The sequence below is a fragment of the Calcarisporiella thermophila genome, assembly GCF_041956535.1.
Source record: "Calcarisporiella thermophila strain CBS 279.70 unplaced genomic scaffold VTP21scaffold_7, whole genome shotgun sequence".
In the NCBI taxonomy this organism is placed as follows: domain Eukaryota; kingdom Fungi; phylum Calcarisporiellomycota; class Calcarisporiellomycetes; order Calcarisporiellales; family Calcarisporiellaceae; genus Calcarisporiella; species Calcarisporiella thermophila.
In genome coordinates, this window is record NW_027192197.1 from 1,055,457 (window position 1) to 1,074,051 (window position 18,595).

Below are 18,595 nucleotides of genomic sequence, written 5' to 3' on the forward strand. Positions count from 1 at the left end.
CATTTTTAATATTTTCTTTTTTTTTCCCTCGCCGGGCCCACCCTCCTCTGGCCATGCTGCCCCTCCTCCTCTCTCCCCCCCCCAGCCTTCTTTCCTCCCCTTCTTGCCCACCCGTGGAGCCAAAAGGCAAAACTCAGTTAATCACGAGCAAGGAAAATCAAAAGAGTTACATCACGGGACTCTTGGGTCAAGTTACCTAATCCTAAGTGCGCGAAATAAAGTTGGTTTCAGACTCTGTTTTGACCCATCTGAAAGCTACCAAGCTCACCTCCCTCCGTGGCTCCGAAACTCAACTATATTAACCGCATCGCCACAGAGCAACCTCGCTATTCACGAGTCACTTCTTCTTCTTGTCCTTCGTTCCTTCTTCTTATTCACTCACTCTCGCCTTCCCAAATCACAGGTAGTCGAACCCATCCCAATGTCTCCCTAGACATCATGTCGTTACAAGAACAAATCACAGATGCATTCCGCTCCATGCGAATTATAGAACAAAATGAAAAATTTAAGCATGACTTTTCAAGGCTGGAGTATTCCCCAATTTTTTACGAGGAGGCAACTCCCGATAGCATAACAGAGGATGCAGAGGGGGAGCAGGAGTGGACTGCTAAGGTCCAATATGGGGTAAGAGAAGCAGACGCTCCCGACGACTCGGAGGGGGACCGAACTGAGAAGGAGAAGAAACGACGAAAGAGGAGAGCTTTGAAGAGGTTTGGGCGCAAAATAGTGAGGCTGCTTCCTCGAGGTCTCAGCGATTACTTTAAAGTATGGACTAGTATCTATAATAATGAACTCGTGCGAGGGATGTCCCCCTAGTCTCCAAACACTCATCCTTATACTCCCTCCTCATTTTCCAGGTGATTAGCATCCTCGAAAAAGTGCACGAGTACACTCGCAAAGACATGAAAAACGCCTCCAAGAACCCGGAAATCCAGCTCCAGGCTACCGTACGGCGTGGAAATCGGCTCTGTGACCAGGAGCAAAGGTTTCTGGAGCAACGGAAAAAAGTGGTCCGAGCTGCCTTCGCGAAATACATGGGAGTGCCCCTGGATGAGGTTCACGAGGAGGACGTGCCGGTGATAGGTTTCGGCGGATCGGGGGGAGGATACCGAGCCATGATCAACTCTTCGGGTGAGTGCAGGAAGGCCTGCTGGGTTTCATCTTCATTCTATCGACGAACCTACTGATCTCCCCTCCCCCTCCATAGCTTTTCTTAATGCTGCCAAGCGTACGGGCCTCTACGATTGCCTCACCTACCTTGCTGGCGTTAGTGGGTCTACATGGGCACTCATGTGCCTCTATTCGGTTGCGAACGGCTCAACGGAAAGTTTAGTCGAGCATCTTATCGATCGTCTCGATACTTATCCCGCCTCTCCAACCTACCTTTTCTCCAAGATGCTAATACCAGACATAGCCAACCTAATGTTCAGTGGGCTAGAAATCAAGACGAAGACCGGCTCGCCGATCACCAGCATGGATATGTATGGAGTCTTGGTGGCGGGCCATATCTTGCTGGATAAGGAGAATCGACTTCGACCAGAACATTGGAAATTATCGCACCAGGCAAAATGGCTCACCGATGCAATCCATCCAATGCCCATTTACACGGCCATCAGGTATGTGTCACCCCTCCCCCCTCCTATCTTGCCCAGTTGAATGGATGCTAATGCTGTGCTCATCATAGACACGAACGACCCTGGATTAATTGGGAGAGCGAACAAGCCCCCTTCAGTCGCCACCACAACACAACGCGTATGAATGCGCTAAGAAACAATGATGCCTGGTTCCAGTGGTTTGAGTTTACGCCTTTTGAAATTGGCTGTGACGAGCTGGCAGCTTGGATCCCCACATGGAGCTTCGGCAGGACTTTCGAGAGAGGCGTAAGCACCAACGCGTTGCCGGAACAAGGAATAGGCCTCAGTTTAGGGTAATGCCTGGAAAACTAGGCCATGTTTATTTTAACGAGGATCCAAAAAGAACTGACCTCCCCTACCAAACGATATATCTTTATTCCTCTCTCTAGGATATTTAGCAGCGCCCTCTCTGCACCCCTCTCGGCCTATTTCGACACAATGAAACGGAATCTTCCTAAGAATGGCTTTGGCCACTTTTTGCACAGCGTTGGACACCGACTATGTGAGTCTCTTGGCGAGAGAGGCCTGGCCCGGCTTCGTGCTAACCACCCCGTTCGCCCCATCATCAACCCCAACCCATTTTATATGATCGACCCCTCGCAGCCCGGGATCTTCAAAGACTCCAAGGAACTGCAGTTGCTGGACGCCGGCACCGACATCAACATCCCCCTCTACCCCTTGACACATCCTTCACGGCCCGTAGATCTAATTTTGGGGGTAGACGCAAGCAGCGACGTGATGGATGGGGATTTTTTGAAAAGATATGTAAACTTTGCCGATAGAAAGGGGATACAGTGGGCGAAAATTGACCCCGAGGGCCGCCCGATTGCCGAGGAAGCGCCACTCAACACCTCGCCTCTGAAACTCGGAAAACGTAGAACCCTCGACGACGAAGACTTCACCCTCCTCTGGCCATCCGATCCCAAGGTTCCCCTCTCCAGGCGCGAGATTCACCAGCTCTACGAAGACCGATACGTTGAAATCTACCACGGTCGGGCCCTTTACCCGCCACTGAAGCCGGGTGGGGCGGCCCAACTCCGTGGCCATAGCGTTCCCCAGGCCACCAATGATTTGTATTTGGCCATGATGCCGCTTCTACCCAATGCATGTGACCCCGAGTTCAACCCGTGTGCGGCGGAATGGTGCTCCACCTACAACTTCACCTATGAGCCTGAGCAGGTGAAGCGCCTCATCAAAACGGCCGAGGCTAATTTCGAAGAGGTAGAAGATAAGCTTAGAAAGTTAATGAGGACGATTTGGCAGAGAAAGAGAGAAGCCCGCTTGGCAAGAACCAAGGAAGAGAAGTATGTAGAATGATCAAGGAAATACCCTCGCTCGCTTTCATATTTATTTATTTTGTTATTTATTTATTTTGCTACTTTATTTGACTTAATCATTTTCGGCGACTCGCTAGACAAGTTGACTATTTAAAGATGAAATATACATGTATTTTAAAATTCGACCTTGTGAAAAAAGACGGAATTTGAGGGAAAAATTCGAGAATGGAAAATTTAGAGGAATGAGGGCTCGAAAGCGAAACTAAGAGGAATGGCTTCGATGCCAACTTCAAGGAGCCGAAACTCTATTAATTAAACTTAGCATTTCTCCTCTTAAATGAAGGTTTGTTTTATTTTATATCAACCAAAATAAGTCATAACAATGACAGTATTATTTGTTTTTCTTACAAAATCTCAAGCTGCTTTTCCGCCTCCGATAGGAGGAGGGACTAGCCTCAATCACGCGCAGATAGACTGCAAGTGTCAATATAGCCTTTGATGATGACCGCTTTGTCATTAATGGCTTTAAGTGCTTTCGCGGATAAGAGATTCTCCACGTTGTCGTCTCCTAACGCGTAAAAAGTCACCGAATCCCCCTTCGCTGACCAATCGGTATATAATGTGCTCGTGTACCACGTCTTGGGATCCACTTCTTTATAGGCACTCAGATGAAGCTGCTTAATACATCCATTGTATCGCGTTTTAATGGTAAATTCACGGTACGTTTGGGCATAGCTGAGGCCGAAGAGCGGGATTAGCGCGTATAAGATAGGCAACTTCATTCTCTTGACGGTGGAGTAACGCTATTGATGGGATGAAGAGTATTCATTCGATCCCACACTCATATATATAAACCTGACTATCTCATACAAAATAGACCCTTGTCAATCTGCCATTTTTGCCACGAGAGCGAAGATTCGGGGCGAATTCTTGTATGCATTTCATTTCCTTTCTCTCAGACATTTGCCACTTTGCCACTCGTGCGAGAAAATTCCCAAATATTGATTTACAGTATGAGGTTGGCGCCTTTTTTCTTGCCATTCTTTAGGCTTGCTATGAAGGCTCGGGTATTATTCACTGGGCTCTTTTTTTCTCCAAGATCCTGCAATAGAATTCGGCTGACACCAATCCCAGAACCGTGGATTCATGTCACATCATGCGGCTTACTTAAGAGATGGGAAAAACTTTTATTCTGTATTAAAAAAATTGACATCCACCATGTACTCGCTTCCGCATGTTGATCACTTCCTTCAAACGTATTCATGGATGCATACATGTTTGTAGAATCCCTCGTTCTTTAGTAGAATGACGAGTTGAAAGTTGAAACGAAAAAAAAAGAAAGTATTAAGTGGTGTGCCGATGGTTGATTGTCGTAAGACTTACCTTTTTCCATGAATCGGGCGGCTAGATTGAATGGACGGAAGAAAATGAGGGAATGGTTGACGGTGGTTTGGACCCAGTAAAATCGCAAGCACGTAATTAATGTCGAAAAACGATGAAGAATGGCCAATGCTAAAGTCTTAAAGAGGAGTAGAGCATATTCGTTCCCACAGACCTGCTTCACAATGTTTACTTCCAAAAACACAGGTTAACACGTGTATTAGAAGCTAGCCAAGGAGGAGATGAATCGAAGAATTCATGAGGAGAGCAACATCTCTCGGCGAGGCCACCCCGTTCACTAGCTAAAAAAGACGCCCTACGTTGTTGATGTAGAATCCGGATGCATTAAAGAGTATAATGGATCCTATAGCAGGCGCAACAGAGCATAAATAAAGCTTCTTTGAGCTGCGCAAAATCCAGAATAAAAAGAAAGCTCGCCGAGAGGAAACATATCTTGCTTAAAGCTTCCTATTGAAATAGGGCAGCTTGTCGAAATCGTCCCTTATGCTCAAGCTACTTCGCCTTGCTCAACATTTCCAGAGCATTCGCCCCTCTCCAGTAGAGGCCAGATGGTCAAGCCCGGGCGATGTCAACACGCGGCTCTCCCTATAGGCGTTTCAATGGACGATTTTAGGGTTTGGGACCCGATCAGTGTTCCTTCCCGGCTTTGCTGCAGCTAAGTTTTTTTGGGATAATCAAAAGCACGTTGATTGGACGGCACGCTTCCATCAATTCTTGTCTGACCAAATCCATCCACGTCTTCTCCTATGATATTCTTGAATTGCTACTTTCGCAACGCGTCTTCCTTCCAACGCGTAAATTAAAGATTTCGAGTTAATAGCATCTTGCCTCGTCTTCTCCCTCGTCTTCTGAATATCCATCTTGACAGGCTAGAAATAGAATCAAATACAGCCAACTCTCCTTTGATTTTTTTTCGGAAAACTAAGGGAATATGGTTGTCCGAGACGCGTCGTTAACCCTCCAACGTCTCTCGACGCTCTCGACCAAGGAGGATCTTTCAGACCTAAGCATTCCAAATATCACAGAGGGCGCTGAGGATGTTGCTGGTGAGTGACTGGACGGGCTTCGTTTCTACTTGAGAGATGGGATGCCAATTTGGTTTTTTTCTTCAGGTCTACGAGGTCGTATACGGCTGAAGAAAGACAATTCGCGCAATTGGATGGAGCAACAGCGCAAGTATCTGCAGGCATACGAATATCTTTGTCATATTGGAGAGGCAAAAGAGTAGGCTTCACTCAATTTTATTTCTACTACAATTGTCTAATGCAAATTCGTGCTCACTAGTTGGATTGAGGCATGTTTAGAAGAGGAAATAGCGCCTATCGTAGAGCTGGAGGAGGCTTTACGCAATGGCATTATCCTTGCAAAATTGGCGCGTTGGTTTGCGCCTCCTTGCGTGCGACGGATTTTCCTAGTATGTGGTCCACGTTTCTTTCATTTCCATTTAACCACTCGGTTATGACCATCCTCCCTTATTTTTCCCCTTATTTTTTTTTTCATTTAGGCGCCCAAACTCCAATACCGTCATTCTGATAATATCAACGCTTTTTTGGAGGCAATAAAGAAGCTTGAGCTTCCATCAGTAAGTCTCTTTTTTTGAATTGAACGCGTTCATCATACGATAGCTTATTCTTCTATTTAGTATTTTTGGTTTGAGCTTACTGACTTATACGAGAAGAAAAATGTCCCTAAGGTGATATATTGTATCCATGCCCTCAGCTATCTGTTGAGCAGACGGGGACTCGCACCCTGCGTGAAAAATTTGGTTGGGCAGCTCGAGTTTGCTGGTAGGTTCTGCTTGTATTTACTTTACTAGAAAAAAACAAAGCTCATTGTTTAAATTAATGTTGCAGATGAGGTAATACAGGCCACACAAGAGGGCCTGCAGAAGCACGGAGACGCGCTCCCCAGTTTCCGCAACATTAGCTCCGCGCTGAGCCATGAGTTGCGAGAACCGATTTTGGAAGATATAGTGGATATATACGAGGAGCCAGAGCCAACCGAGGAAGAGGGTATAATTAAAGCAGGACGTTCGCTCTTGAGGTCGCTGACCTAACCATTTTCTCACATTGCCTAAGATTTTGACCTATACTGGGCCAACCACAAAGACGATATCATCCGCTGTCAGCGTCTGATTCGCACCTGGATCGCCCGCCAGGCCTTTCTCGACCGGCAATTCCTCCACCGTCAGCTCATTCCATTTATCATTGCCGTGCAAGCACAATCACGCGGGGTATTGGCACGCCGGGCCTTCCGCCGTAGATTGCACGAATTGTTCGATATCGAAACATTTGTTGTGAAAATGCAGGCGCGTATTAGGGGCAAATTGGCGCGCGAAGCATTGCGCCACAGATTGGAAGGGCTATATAGCCTAGAGCGCATCGCAGTCAAGTTACAGTCGAGGGCTCGTGGGGCATTAGCGCGACAGGAATTGAATCGAAAGTTGCGAGTTTTGTTCCATTCCGACGAGGTGGTGGTGAACATGCAGGCTCGAATTCGTGGGATGCTGGTGCGGCGGGAATTCAGCCGCAAGTTGCGGGGACTTATCCATTCCGAGCCAGATATTATTAATTTGCAAGCGCGGATACGAGGATTACTTGCGCGCAAGAATTTTGCCAAACACCTCTATGGCCTCTTCCACGTGGAGCCCACCGTCGTGAAGATGCAAGCGTGTGCCCGTGGGGTCTTGGTGAGGCGTGAATTCGGCCGGCGCCTTCACGGACTCTTCGACACCGAAACGGTGATCATGCATATCCAGGCCCGTGCTAGAGGAGCGCTGGCGCGGCGTGAGTTTGGTAGAAAACTCCGGGGGCTCTTCCACGCAGAGCCCTGTATTATCAAGTTACAGGCCCGTGCACGCGGAGTGTTGGCTCGTAGGAGTTTTGCTCTACAACGGGATCACTTTGCGGCAGATGTGGCTAAAATCGTCAAGATCCAGAGTCTCTACCGGGCCAAGCTCGCAGAAAACGCATATCGACAGCTGAGTAGGCATCCCTTGAATCTATTCGCGCTTGAAAGTGATAGCCCTAACTCTTAACCCCTTGTCGTTCCTATAGCCACGGGGAGTAATCCACCCGTCAGCACGATCAAAAACTTTGTACATCTGCTGAACGATAGCAATTTTGATTTCGACGAGGAATTAAGTAATATGCACCACCCTTGTTTTTGTTGGCTGAAGTCCTATTCTAAAGCATGCACTTGCTTGCAATAGCTCTCGAGACGCACCGGGAAAAGGTCGTGCGCCTCATCCGCGAAAATCGCTCCCTCGATTCGCACCTCAACGAGCTCGATCTGAAGATCGGCCTTCTCGTCAAGAATCGGATTTCACTCGACGAGGTGCTCAAGCTCTCCAAGCGCCAACGCCGTCGCATGTCACACATAATCGCCTCATCCAAATCGGCCCATGACGCCGTTGGTGGGGTGTCGTTAAAGGGGCTGGATGCCGACTCCCGTCGCAGGCTGGAGCTGTATCAGCAGCTCTTCTACCTGCTGCAGACTCAGCCCCAATATCTCAGCCGGCTCCTGTGCGTGCTTGGGCAGTCCGATAAGGTGAATCGCACCATGGAAACCATTGTGCTGACGCTGTTCGGGTATGCTCAGAATGCGCGTGAGGAGTACTTGCTACTCAATCTGCTGCAATCCTGCATTCGCGAAGAGTTGAAGCCAGTCGAGAATATTCAGGAGTTCATGCGGGGCAACTTCATGTTCCTCAAGCTTGTTCTCCATTACTATCGGTAGGCGGCAATATTTCCTCTCTGCCGGAGCTGGTCTGATTCACCTAACCCTGTGCATATTTGCATTTAGTGGTGCAAAAGAGCGTAAATACCTCCGCGACCTCTTTGCACCGCTTATCAACAAGGTACTCGAGGACGACTTCCTCGACCTTGAAACCAACCCCGTCGAGATATACAAAACGTGCATCAACAATGAGGAGTCGCGGACTGGCCGACCCACCACGCGTCCATTAAACGTGAGTGCCGAAGAGGCAGTGATGAACGATGAGGAAACCAAAGCAACCTTTATTCAGCGTAAATTCTACTATCATGAACTTGTCCGTAGAAATTAACACTCATTGCCTATTGAATAGATCTGCAGCGCCTCCGCGTGGTTACGGAAGAATTCCTCAGTGCCATTTTGGGCTCCCTTGAAAAAATGCCCTATGGTATTCGGCTCATTGCTAGAGAGCTCAAGGATGCTCTTGGTGAGAAATTCCCGGATGAACCCGAGTCGGAAGTGATGAAAGTGATTGGAAACTTCGTCTACTACCGATACATCAATCCTGCTATCATGTAAGCTGAATTCGCGATGGGGACCTTTGTTTTTTATTTATTTAACAATGGCTCACTGACGACTCTACTCTCACCCTGGCATGGTCCACAGTGCACCCGAGACGTTTGATGTGGTCGAGCGTGTGATTAACCCACAACAGCGAAAGAACCTGGGCCAAGTGGCCAAGATGTTGCATCAGATTGCCCGTGGAAAACCCTTCATGGATGGAGAGGGCGAAATGTTCTTTGCGCCGCTCAACAGCTATGTCCTGTTTTCAGCCGGCAAATTTACCGAGTGGTTCCAAGCAGGTAAGGCTAATTTGTCAAGGGCACGCTTACCTTGACCCCCACTAAGTTCCACCTTTTCTATTCCACCAGTGACTCAGGTCAAGAACGCCGAGAGCTACTTCCAGATGGACCACTTCTTGGATATCACCACCACTCGTAAACCGATCATCTACATATCCCCGGCCGAAATCTTTTCCATGCATGGGATGCTCATGGATCATCTTCAGGAGGTGGCGCCACTCGAGAGCGATCCACTGCGTATCATCCTGAAGGATCTAGGGCCGAGCCCTCCCGTGGATGAGAATACGCAGCAGAATGATATTAGCCTGACGCTTGTAGACCGCTTCGCAAGCGAGGTTGATGGTAAGTTCTTCTCTTCATGACCGCTGTATAGCTCGAAAATGAAATCGAATCCTCTCTCTTTCCTGCGTGGTGAGATCCGGATGCAGATATCAATCGGCTCTTCGTCGAGACAAAGCGGCTAGTGCTGACGGTCATTCGGGTCCAAAAAGGCAGCAACCTTGTCGAAATTCTCACCAAGCCAGTGACGCCCGCAGACGAGAGTGCGTATGCCGAGCTTGAGAGAGTCGACGACTCCAAGGGCAATGACACGCGTCCTGGATCCAGCCTTCACACCGCTCAGAGCTTCCTGCAACTCAAGCGACACACGCTTGAGAACGTCCTCCGGCTGGAGGCAGAGGGGCGCATCACGCGCGAAAACCACTACCAAGATATCCTCAATGCGATCGCGACCGATATCCGCAACAAGCATCGCCGCCGCGTGCAGCGCGACCGAGAGCTCAAGGCCATTCGGCAGACCCTTGCCAATCTTGAGGAGAAGCGGCGCTACCTGGACGAGCAACGCCAGAGTTACTACAACTACATCGAGGCTTGCATGGAGAACCTGAAGAATAGCCGAGGGTATGGGTGCTCTGAGAATTACTTCCGGAGAGGAGGGGGGGAGGAAGTTGGCTCACCAATACTTATTTGACTCTATTGCTTTTAGGCGAAGAAATCGGTATGTTCTACCCTTCACCCGTCAGTACTTCCATCTCCGTAATCTTCAGCGCCAAGGCAAGGTGCCTCGCTTTGGCTCCTACAAGTATTCTGCCGCCCGGCTTCACGAGCAGGGCGTGCTGCTTGCCATTGAGGGAGTTTCGGAGCGCCAGTTCGAGCGTATCATGCTCACCATCTCCTCCGACGAGTTGGGGGTGTTCCGGGTGGAGGCGGCGTTTACCGGACTTGGAATCAGCGGCGGGGTGGTCGAGCTGCGTCTGGAGGATCTCCTGCAATGCCAATTCAACAACGTGCAGACCATGGAGCTATTCGATGGGGCGGCCAGAATCAACGTGAATCTGCTGCTCTTTTTGATCAACCGGAAATTCTTCGTATAACTCGCTAATAACCTTGAACCTATCCATACCTAATCCTTTGCTCTCTTGTTCTTGCTGTAATTTCGAATACCTTGTGTTGCTTTATAAACTCTTCAAATTTATTTGTTTCGTGTGTGTGTGTGAGAGAATGTGTGTGCGTGTTGAGTGCGCGTGTTTATATTTCTGCCACCTATTTGCTTACTATATTCCTTATCTATACATATATATATATATTCTTTTTTTTTTCAATTTGAAACCTGTCCCCCATTCGGCCTGCAATCATTCCTAGCAAAAATTGCCTGCCTCCTGTGAAGCAAAGATGGTTTGAGCGAGAGGAGGGAGGAGCCTTACAATGAACATCGCACGTTAGCCAGCCGTTTATATTAAAAAATATATATTGTTTACAAAGCATTCACATATAATTTTTGTGTTCAAGCTAAAGAAAATTAAGGCGATTCTCGACGCTGCTCTCTATAGAAAAAAAAAATCCAAAAGATAATGTTGAAACCAACGAACATAAATGAAGAAAACGCGAAAGGAATATAAAATTAAAGTGATAAAAAAAAGGACCAAATGCCCTGACCCATTTCACCTTGCTTCAATTCTTATCGAAAATGTGTTTACCCCTCTGCTGGTAGCTGGTCATAGGTTTCCCGCTCCCGGTGACTCCAACTATTGTCAAGGGAAAAAAAAAAATTAGTCAAAATGGGTGGATCAAGTCAATGGAATAGCGTACCTTTAGCATGGGGGTTGTCCGGCGTGGCAAAGATACTTTTTTTGCCCAGTGCACTGGCTTTCTTCTTGGCCGCCTTTTGTGTGAATTGCTGCCAGGCCTTTTGCTTCTCCTTCTCCTCCCCGCCGGTGGTCTTTTTCTTCCCGGCCTCCTTTCCGGTGGAGGTCTTTGCCTTTTTTGTTTTGGCCCCGGGGGGCAACTCGAACACAGGAGCTCGTTTCTTTCTCACTTCAACGGGCTCTACATCTTTGGTCAGCACTTTTTCAGTGGTGCCATAGCCTTTAAAGGTAACGACATACCCGTCTGACTGGGAGGCAACTACGGTGGCGGGATAAAACTGATTGTCCCCCGACCAGCGTGCCATGACTTCATCTCCAGACTGGAATTTGTCTTTGCTAGTGGTGGAGGAGGGTGCATTTCCATTGGTTAATGACGATGAGACGGGAGAGGCTGAGGCTGAGGTGGACGGTTTCTTTTTTTCCGATGTGGGAGCAGGTTGGAGGATCTGCTGGGTGAGATTGATGAGATCAGTGAGATCGGCCTTGAGTTTGAGAAAGTCTTGATTGTTAGGATCTTTGGCAAGCGCCAACTGAAAACGTTAAATAACGCAAAGAATGCAAAAATTAGACAACAAAGTCATTGGGCTGCCAATCAGGGCGCACTGCACAAGACACTTACTTCTACTTGATCGAGCTGGTATTTGTAATTGGCAAGATCTTCTTCAGCGCTCATGTCACCTTGTGTTATGATGGATCCCGATGATCAACAATATCGTTCAAGAACTGCGGTTTGTTTCGTCAATTTGTGACTGCAAAAACCTAGGCGCTGAATTTCGATCGAAAAGAGGGAGTCCGCCTCCCACCGACTTTTTATTAAAAAGCTCCTTACTTTTTCCCAGACTCTTTACCATTCATCAGCCAACTGGCAACTGTGAAAACAACAGCAATGTCGAATTCCAACCAAGCTGTCCGTATTATTTACAAGGATCACGACAGCGGGCGCGAGTTTTTTGTATACGCTAATCCGGGCATGGTACCCTAGCTGTAGCCCCCCACCCTCCTCCTCTCTTAGGGGCTTTTTTTTTGAAGGAGAATTCGATAACTCATGCCATTTTCCTTGTGCTTTTTTTTATCCTGCAGGCCGAAAAGTATCGTAAAGACAAGACCATTCCGCTTGTCGAGGTCCTGCAATCCGATAAGGTGTTTGATGTGGACCAGGGTGGAAACACGGGACAAGCCAGTTCGCCCCCCAATTCCACGCTTGAGAACACATTTGGTACGAAGGATAGGTGGAGCATTGCGCAACGCATTGTCGAAGAGGGAGACATTAAGGGAATACACTGGTCAGCGCATGGCGGAATTCTCCAGAAAGAACAAAAGGGGGCGTTCGGGAAGGGAGGGCTAAAGCAAGGGGATGTACACGACACCAACTTTTTGCGCTAAGGGTTTTGTTGAGGATGAAGATGCGTTGTTTTTGTATTGATATGCATGTATTTGGACGTTTTTTCTTTTGAAGTAAATATGTGTTTTAGAAAAGGCGACAAAGCACGACGGCTCCATGTTAAATTTTCAATCTTTGTATCTCTTCCTCTTCGGCTTTGCCTATACTAAGGTGCTTCGTGGCGCTCCCACGAAAGACCCACTCGAGTCTCTACCTGACGCTTACCAATTTGGTGGCCTAGCCCGGTTGGGGCCATTTCGTCATCAGCAGTAGCAAATTCTTCATCGCGTAACACCCGTCAAAGCATGTTAAGATCGATCATGCACTTATCTTTACTCCTGGCGTGCCCAACCCCCCCAAAAGTTTGCGATCTTTCTTAGCGCACCATTTTTCTCATCATCCTGCTCCCCCTTACGCTCTCCGTCCCATAGTAATGGCGGGGTGTCATTTCCATGGAGCCGTGTCTGGCTGACTCTATTTAGCTAGTCTCTATTTAGCTAGTCTCTATTTGGACTACGGTCCTTTGTATGGTAATCCTACCCAGCTCCCAGAACTCCCCTCCAATATGCAAAAATACAAACAAGAGTCCTCTACCTCGAGCCGGTCCTATTTTTCGGATTAGAAGTAGTAACATTTTATTATCATTGCTTTACAAGGGTGGAAAGAAATGTTCTTTTTTTCGTCTCCTATATAATCTCTATAAAATGGACTATATGCCAACCACGTCGATCTCCTCCTGCGAGTCCTCCTCTTCCTGCGTCAGCGCAATGGTCTCCTCCCGTGCAAAATAGTCCCCTCTTCTCCGTTGCCGTGTGGATCTTGCCGGGGGGGCGGGCCGCTTCTTTCCTCGCTTGGAGCTGTTGGTAGAGGGGGGGGGTTGGGTGGGGGTGGGGGGGGGGAGTGGTAGGAGGGGGTGGAGTTCGGTGTTCTTCTCGGTCGTTTCGAGGTTCCCATTTCTGAGTGTAAGGGAGAGGCGAGACAGGACTCGACGTAGGCGTGCAGCTCGTTGAGCGTTGCCTCGTCCAGCGTTGATAGATCCACCACGAACTCCTCTTCCTCCTCCTCGTCCTCCGCGGGTTTATGTGCGCCTGTGAGGATATCCACCACTCCGCCGAGCTTCTCGGCGGGCAGCCGCCGGGTGATTTTATCAAGCAGCTCCTCCTCCGCCAGCTTGCGGATTTTACTCTCTTCACTTGGGGCCTCTACGATGTTGACTATGCGGTCGTCCTCTTCCTCCTCATCGCTCTCCAGGTTGTCCTCCTCTTCGGAGGAGGAGGAGAGTGCATCGCTTGGTATTGAGTATCCGGGTTCAAAATGTGTGGTTGGTGCCTGTACAATTGCTTGAACGGTGGAGGGGGGTATTGTTGCTTCAATGGGGGTTGATTGTGTTTCATACGACGAAACCATGGCATCTGCAAAACAAAATGTCACACCGCATTTAGCTCGTCATGGCGCGCGAAAAAGGGTAAACAAACAATTTCAACCCACCGAAAAGCTCATTTGTTAGCACCGCCGGCGGTACACACATCTCTCCCCATCCTACATCCATCCAACTCAAACCATTTCTACAAGCAACAGCAGGTTAGTGTCCAATCGTCAACATGTTTCCGCTTTCCGCCAACCGCCACACTTACTGATATAATAGCATCTCCACTTCTTCTGTAAGGTCTTCTGCCAGGTCTTCTGTGCCCCCCTCACCGTCTTCCAGCCAAGTTTCCTCGACGGGGTTATGCTGTAGTAGAGAGAAAGATGTGTGATCCTTGGTGGCCTCTGCTGGGGCATGCTGATTGAGAACAGTGAGGCTATGGTGAAAAGAGGTCAGCGGTGAGGGTAAAACGAAGGCGATTGGGGTTGTTCATTTACCCTCCCATTTATTTAATGTCTATTTCTCGCGTTGGTTTTGCTCCAGGTAGAATATTTTTTGTTTGGGTACTTTGAGAGGGTCGATGAATTGAGGTAGAGTGGGGAAGTTCCAAAAACAATAGAGGGGATGAATAATAGTAATAGGGGTGGGATTGTTTATAGAGTGGAAAGCAAGATGTGCATTATATATTTTTTTTTCTAGTAGTGCGGAACGGGAATAAATGAAGGAAATAAAGTGTAAATAATAAACAAGAAAAACTCGAAAATTTTTCCTCAGATTCGAGGAGTCGCGTGAGAGGCCCGATCCTAAATCCACTCACTTCCCACAATCCCAGAGAAATTGCCGAACTCTTACAAACTCGGCCGCCCTCAATTTGCGTGGTCCCCTTAGTTGATAGAAGCGCTTGAGCCTCGACCCTAAATTCTTATAAGAAAACCCATTGCTTTCTTACAAGTTAGAGGCCCTTGTGCAAGAGACAAAAGTTGCTTCCCAAGATCGGATGAGCGTCTCTTTGTGCTCTGACGGCCCGTAAAGCAGCGACATCACATCACATCACACCAGAGAAGAGAAACAAGCCTTTCGAAAGAGACTGGGGGGGGGGAGGCTTTATGATATTTTCAATTTCAAAACAGTACAAAAATTGATGAGGAAACTGAATGAATGAGTATACAAAAAAGGGAGGGGGAAAAATATATATATAATAAATAAATATAACATACATGAAACAGATCCTATGTAGCCGACAATGAGAAAATTATATATGTGCAGAGAGTATCAAAGAACATAGACAAACAAGCCAAGGAAGCAAGAAAAAAAAAACCGAATCAAGACCAAGAAACTCGAAAATATCCCAACCGAAGGCAGCGTCACTCTATTCTAATTCCGCTTACGCTCATGCTTCTTGCCCGCATCTTCGTCTCCATCGCAGGATGCTCTTTAAACCGGACCTCGCTCATCCTTCGATGCCTGACGCGACCTTCCTCCAGCTCCTTCTCCTTCACGAACACCGCTGCGTTTGCAAGCAAGTCCATTCCCCCGCTTTCGGGCGCTGGCATCACCAAATAGGAAACGGGGGAATGGGGTATTGAGTAGGGATGCAGCTGGCTAGGCGGGAATGGAGAGGTGGTGGGTGTCAGAGGGGAGAACGAGAGCGGCTGCGACGATGTCCGGGGCACAATCTTGATGGGGGCGGGGGCGATGACGCGGCCCGCCAGGTGATGCTGGGCCTGGTGCTTCTGGGAGGCGAGATAGGGATGGCTGCGGAGCTGGGCCAGGGATTGCTGCAAGGCTTTTTGTCGGTTGACCTTGGCGCGGCGATTCTGGAACCAGATCTAATAGCAACATACACAAAACACACAGAGGGCGCCGTCAATCCTACCTGCCCTCTCCATGATGACTTCAGCAGCCACTGACCTGCACCTCTCTGTTCGACATTCCAAGCCGCTTCCCAATTCCCTCGCGCACTTCGAAGCTCGGGGTGTCGGTCTTGTCGAAGAGATCGGAGAGCTCCTTCAGCTGATGCTGGGAAATGCGCTTGCGCTTGGACTTGTTGGCGGGGGGCACGTTTGCCTCCGCCAGCGGGGAATTGTCGCCATTGGCCTCGTCGATGGGATTGAGCAGGGTGTGAATGCTGTGGTACATGATGGCGTCTGGAGAAGTAGCAAGATGGAGAGGGGTTAGTGTGGTGGGCAAGATCATTAGCAGAGGGGGGGACGTACGGGAGTGCGGAATCGCGGAAACTCCTGAATGAATTCGAAAAGGAAAAAAGGGGAAGCAAGCAGGGTGGAGATAGAGCAAGCTCGTTGAGTGAAAAATCATTTAAAAACCTGGCGCAATGTGAGTGAGTGCTGGCAGCGCCTGTGATTGGGTTGGGACCAAATTCTGAATTTGCCACCGTTAAATCTTATCATTCTTGGGCCCAGCTGGGCTTCTCACGTAAAAATCGCACAAGGCAATAAGCTGAGCTAATTTAAGCATTATGGGCTCCCAAACCTTCTTCTCCCCGAATACATTATTCGCCTGTATATCTCCCTGAGGGCGCTGCCGGCCGCCGCTGACGGTGCCTGCGCCTCGCCATCCAGGCCACGCTCCCCTCCCCCTGACGGCCCGGCTCCCATGCTGGACGCAACCCCGCCGAATTGCTCCGCCACCCCGCGCCGAGCTGCCCCCGAGCGGGGTGAGAGCGGATGGAGTTCAGTAGCTTTAGGCTCAAGTAATCTGAAATTGGGTCATATGCTCCTGTCGTAGAACATATCAGCTAATATGTGCTATGCTAATACTACGGCTCCACAGATTTAGTCAGATTTCTTCCCGTCGGGATTGTGTAAACCGATATGGCCTGGATCGAGTGGATTATGAAAACCTGTCCTTTCCCTGGCCAAGATGGGGAGGATGCTCGGGCATTCGGTTCCCCGGTAGAGACGCGCTGCACCCACAACTTAACCTATCAAACAACGGAGCCAGATGCCCAGCAAAGCCTACTGTGGAGGGAGTGGGCTTTGAAGCAGTGGGCAAATCTACGTGGCTTTCCCCCCATCCGCGCAGCTTTGCCTTGTCTTTTGGAAAGTCCTACGCCTGTTCTCAAGGGGTCTATTGCCTAGGAGATGTCTTGACCTTCGGATGGAAGAAGAGGGCTGTGGTGCAGCTTGCAGACGACTCGGCGTCTGGAATACTTTGGCTAAAGAGTAGCTGCTCGTGGAGCATGTTTTAAAACTTGCAATTTGCACGGAAAAGTTAATTGCAAGATGATCCGAGTCACACACCTCTAATGGAAGAGGACCGAGGCTAGAACGCTTTTGTAAAAACTTCAGATTGTACTTGTTTATTCAAAATTGAGTTGACTAGAGTAGAATAGAAATACATAGGTACGGGATTCGACAAGGAAAAAGAGTGTGATCTCCATAAAGTGGTGGCAAGTAAGTATACATGACACATCAACAGCCCGACCTCACGGGAAAACCTCGCCCTTGAATTAGAGGTGCAATAATCTGGCCTGGATCTGGTTGAGAAGAGCCTCTTGAGCGGCAAACGCCTGAGGTGTGACACCAAACCTGCGGAGTCCTTGGGCCATCGCATCAGTGACCCTCACGTTCATCCAGTTGTCCCTCTTGGCCACTTTGGCATCCGCCGCATGGTCCCCAGTGGGCTTCTGTAGCTCAGCCTGAAGCTCAGCCTGAAGCTCGGCCTGCAGCTCGTTCAACAAGGCTTCCTCCTTGGCGAACTCTTCGGGCGAAACACCCATGGAGCGGAGCACATTGGCCGTCTCGTCCTCGTTGCTTCGCTTGGCCACTCTAGAGTTAGCGCCATGCATGGAGCCCTGGTATTTGGCCTGCAAAAGATTGAGAAGCTGCTCCTCGGCCTCAAGCTGCTGAGGAGAAACTCCCATCGATTGGAGAGCACTGGCCATCTCAGAAGTGATCTTCACACTCTGGGGGGTGGAGGCGGCAGCTTGCTGGGCAGCCCGCTTAGCCATTTTGGGGGCGGAGGTGGCACCCTGCTGTTTGGTCTGCTCAGCGCTCAGTGAGGCCTCCTCAGCAGCAAGCTGCTCTGGAGTAATTCCCATCGAGCGGAGCTCGTTGGCCATTTCGGGAGTGATGTTCATTCCCGCTGGCGAGGCGCCAGTGCCGGCAGCAGAGGCACCCTGCGGACTACCCTGCTTCGATGCGTCGTCCACCTTGGCAGCGCTGGCGGTCTTATCAGCACTGGCGTTCTGTGGCTGAGTGGTTGGCGCGTCGGCGCTGACACCGGCAGCGGCCTGCTGCTGCTGCTGCTGCTGCTGCTGGGGTTGTCCAGCCATCTCGGGCGCAATGTTGGCACCTTCAGGAGCAGGGGCAGAAGCAGCTTCCACCGGCATTGCTGGGGCTGAAGGTCGAGACTGCCCTTGCGTGCCCCTAATCATATCAATCTGAGCTTGAATATTTCTACTCACTGCCTCGCGCTGGACCTCAAGAGCTCGGATCAGGGCTTCCGAACCGGGAGCCTGGGCCTTGATCACATTAACTTGCTCATCATAGGCTTTCAACACATTTCTAAGTTCACTCTCGAGCTCAGATGCGGATCCGAAAATCGCAATTTCGGCGGGTAGTTGCTGCTGCTGCTGTTGCTGCGGCTGCGAAACTGGCACCAGCTGCTGGGCTTGTTGGGCCTCGGAAGATTTAGCTTGAGTGTCGACGGCTTGGGCTTGTGCAGGCACCGCATCCGGGGCCGGGAGAGCCGCGCTCACCTCACCGGGAGCTTGATCTCTTTGGTGGAGAGGGAAGCCGGTGGCAAGGAGAGTGGAGGCCAGGAGGAAAGAAGCTAGAGTAATTGCCTTCATAT

The 18,595-nt window shown here is 49.4% G+C and overlaps 9 protein-coding genes across 9 annotated transcripts; 4 read left to right on the forward strand and 5 right to left on the reverse strand.

The window, feature by feature from the left end:
* Positions 1-438: 438 nt before the first annotated feature.
* Positions 439-2,951, forward strand: VTP21DRAFT_10734 (uncharacterized protein; the record flags this gene model as incomplete). The annotated part of the gene is made up of 5 exons (XM_069390103.1): positions 439-765; positions 858-1,131; positions 1,208-1,616; positions 1,685-1,927; positions 2,024-2,951. 5 exons carry the CDS (start codon positions 439-441, stop codon positions 2,949-2,951), a joined length of 2,181 nt encoding a protein of 726 aa, XP_069253357.1.
* Positions 2,952-3,366: 415 nt separating this feature from the next.
* VTP21DRAFT_10735 (uncharacterized protein) lies at positions 3,367-3,693 on the reverse strand (the record flags this gene model as incomplete). The annotated part of the gene is made up of 1 exon (XM_069390104.1): positions 3,367-3,693. The coding sequence occupies one exon, from the start codon at positions 3,691-3,693 to the stop codon at positions 3,367-3,369; it is 327 nt and encodes a 108-aa protein (XP_069253358.1).
* Positions 3,694-5,243: 1,550 nt separating this feature from the next.
* On the forward strand, positions 5,244-10,262 carry VTP21DRAFT_10736 (uncharacterized protein; the record flags this gene model as incomplete). The annotated part of the gene is made up of 15 exons (XM_069390105.1): positions 5,244-5,358; positions 5,425-5,536; positions 5,597-5,726; positions 5,817-5,894; positions 5,955-6,099; positions 6,166-6,324; positions 6,391-7,296; positions 7,369-7,455; positions 7,524-8,046; positions 8,117-8,340; positions 8,400-8,601; positions 8,693-8,889; positions 8,959-9,231; positions 9,306-9,789; positions 9,875-10,262. The coding sequence occupies 15 exons, from the start codon at positions 5,244-5,246 to the stop codon at positions 10,260-10,262; spliced, it is 4,023 nt and encodes a 1,340-aa protein (XP_069253359.1).
* A 577-nt stretch (positions 10,263-10,839) lies between these two features.
* VTP21DRAFT_10737 (uncharacterized protein) lies at positions 10,840-11,706 on the reverse strand (the record flags this gene model as incomplete). The annotated part of the gene is made up of 3 exons (XM_069390106.1): positions 10,840-10,913; positions 10,978-11,563; positions 11,653-11,706. The coding sequence occupies 3 exons, from the start codon at positions 11,704-11,706 to the stop codon at positions 10,840-10,842; spliced, it is 714 nt and encodes a 237-aa protein (XP_069253360.1).
* Positions 11,707-11,919: 213 nt separating this feature from the next.
* Positions 11,920-12,416, forward strand: VTP21DRAFT_10738 (uncharacterized protein; the record flags this gene model as incomplete). The annotated part of the gene is made up of 2 exons (XM_069390107.1): positions 11,920-12,006; positions 12,114-12,416. 2 exons carry the CDS (start codon positions 11,920-11,922, stop codon positions 12,414-12,416), a joined length of 390 nt encoding a protein of 129 aa, XP_069253361.1.
* A 707-nt stretch (positions 12,417-13,123) lies between these two features.
* VTP21DRAFT_10739 (uncharacterized protein) lies at positions 13,124-14,285 on the reverse strand (the record flags this gene model as incomplete). Its single annotated transcript, XM_069390108.1, has 5 exons — positions 13,124-13,271; positions 13,400-13,826; positions 13,903-13,979; positions 14,049-14,216; positions 14,278-14,285. The coding sequence occupies 5 exons, from the start codon at positions 14,283-14,285 to the stop codon at positions 13,124-13,126; spliced, it is 828 nt and encodes a 275-aa protein (XP_069253362.1).
* An 859-nt stretch (positions 14,286-15,144) lies between these two features.
* VTP21DRAFT_10740 (uncharacterized protein) lies at positions 15,145-15,976 on the reverse strand (the record flags this gene model as incomplete). The annotated part of the gene is made up of 2 exons (XM_069390110.1): positions 15,145-15,609; positions 15,692-15,976. 2 exons carry the CDS (start codon positions 15,974-15,976, stop codon positions 15,145-15,147), a joined length of 750 nt encoding a protein of 249 aa, XP_069253363.1.
* A 417-nt stretch (positions 15,977-16,393) lies between these two features.
* Positions 16,394-16,988, forward strand: VTP21DRAFT_10741 (uncharacterized protein; the record flags this gene model as incomplete). The annotated part of the gene is made up of 2 exons (XM_069390111.1): positions 16,394-16,518; positions 16,577-16,988. 2 exons carry the CDS (start codon positions 16,394-16,396, stop codon positions 16,986-16,988), a joined length of 537 nt encoding a protein of 178 aa, XP_069253364.1.
* A 261-nt stretch (positions 16,989-17,249) lies between these two features.
* On the reverse strand, positions 17,250-18,593 carry VTP21DRAFT_10742 (uncharacterized protein; the record flags this gene model as incomplete). Its single annotated transcript, XM_069390112.1, has 1 exon — positions 17,250-18,593. One exon carries the CDS (start codon positions 18,591-18,593, stop codon positions 17,250-17,252), a length of 1,344 nt encoding a protein of 447 aa, XP_069253365.1.
* Positions 18,594-18,595: the final 2 nt, after the last annotated feature.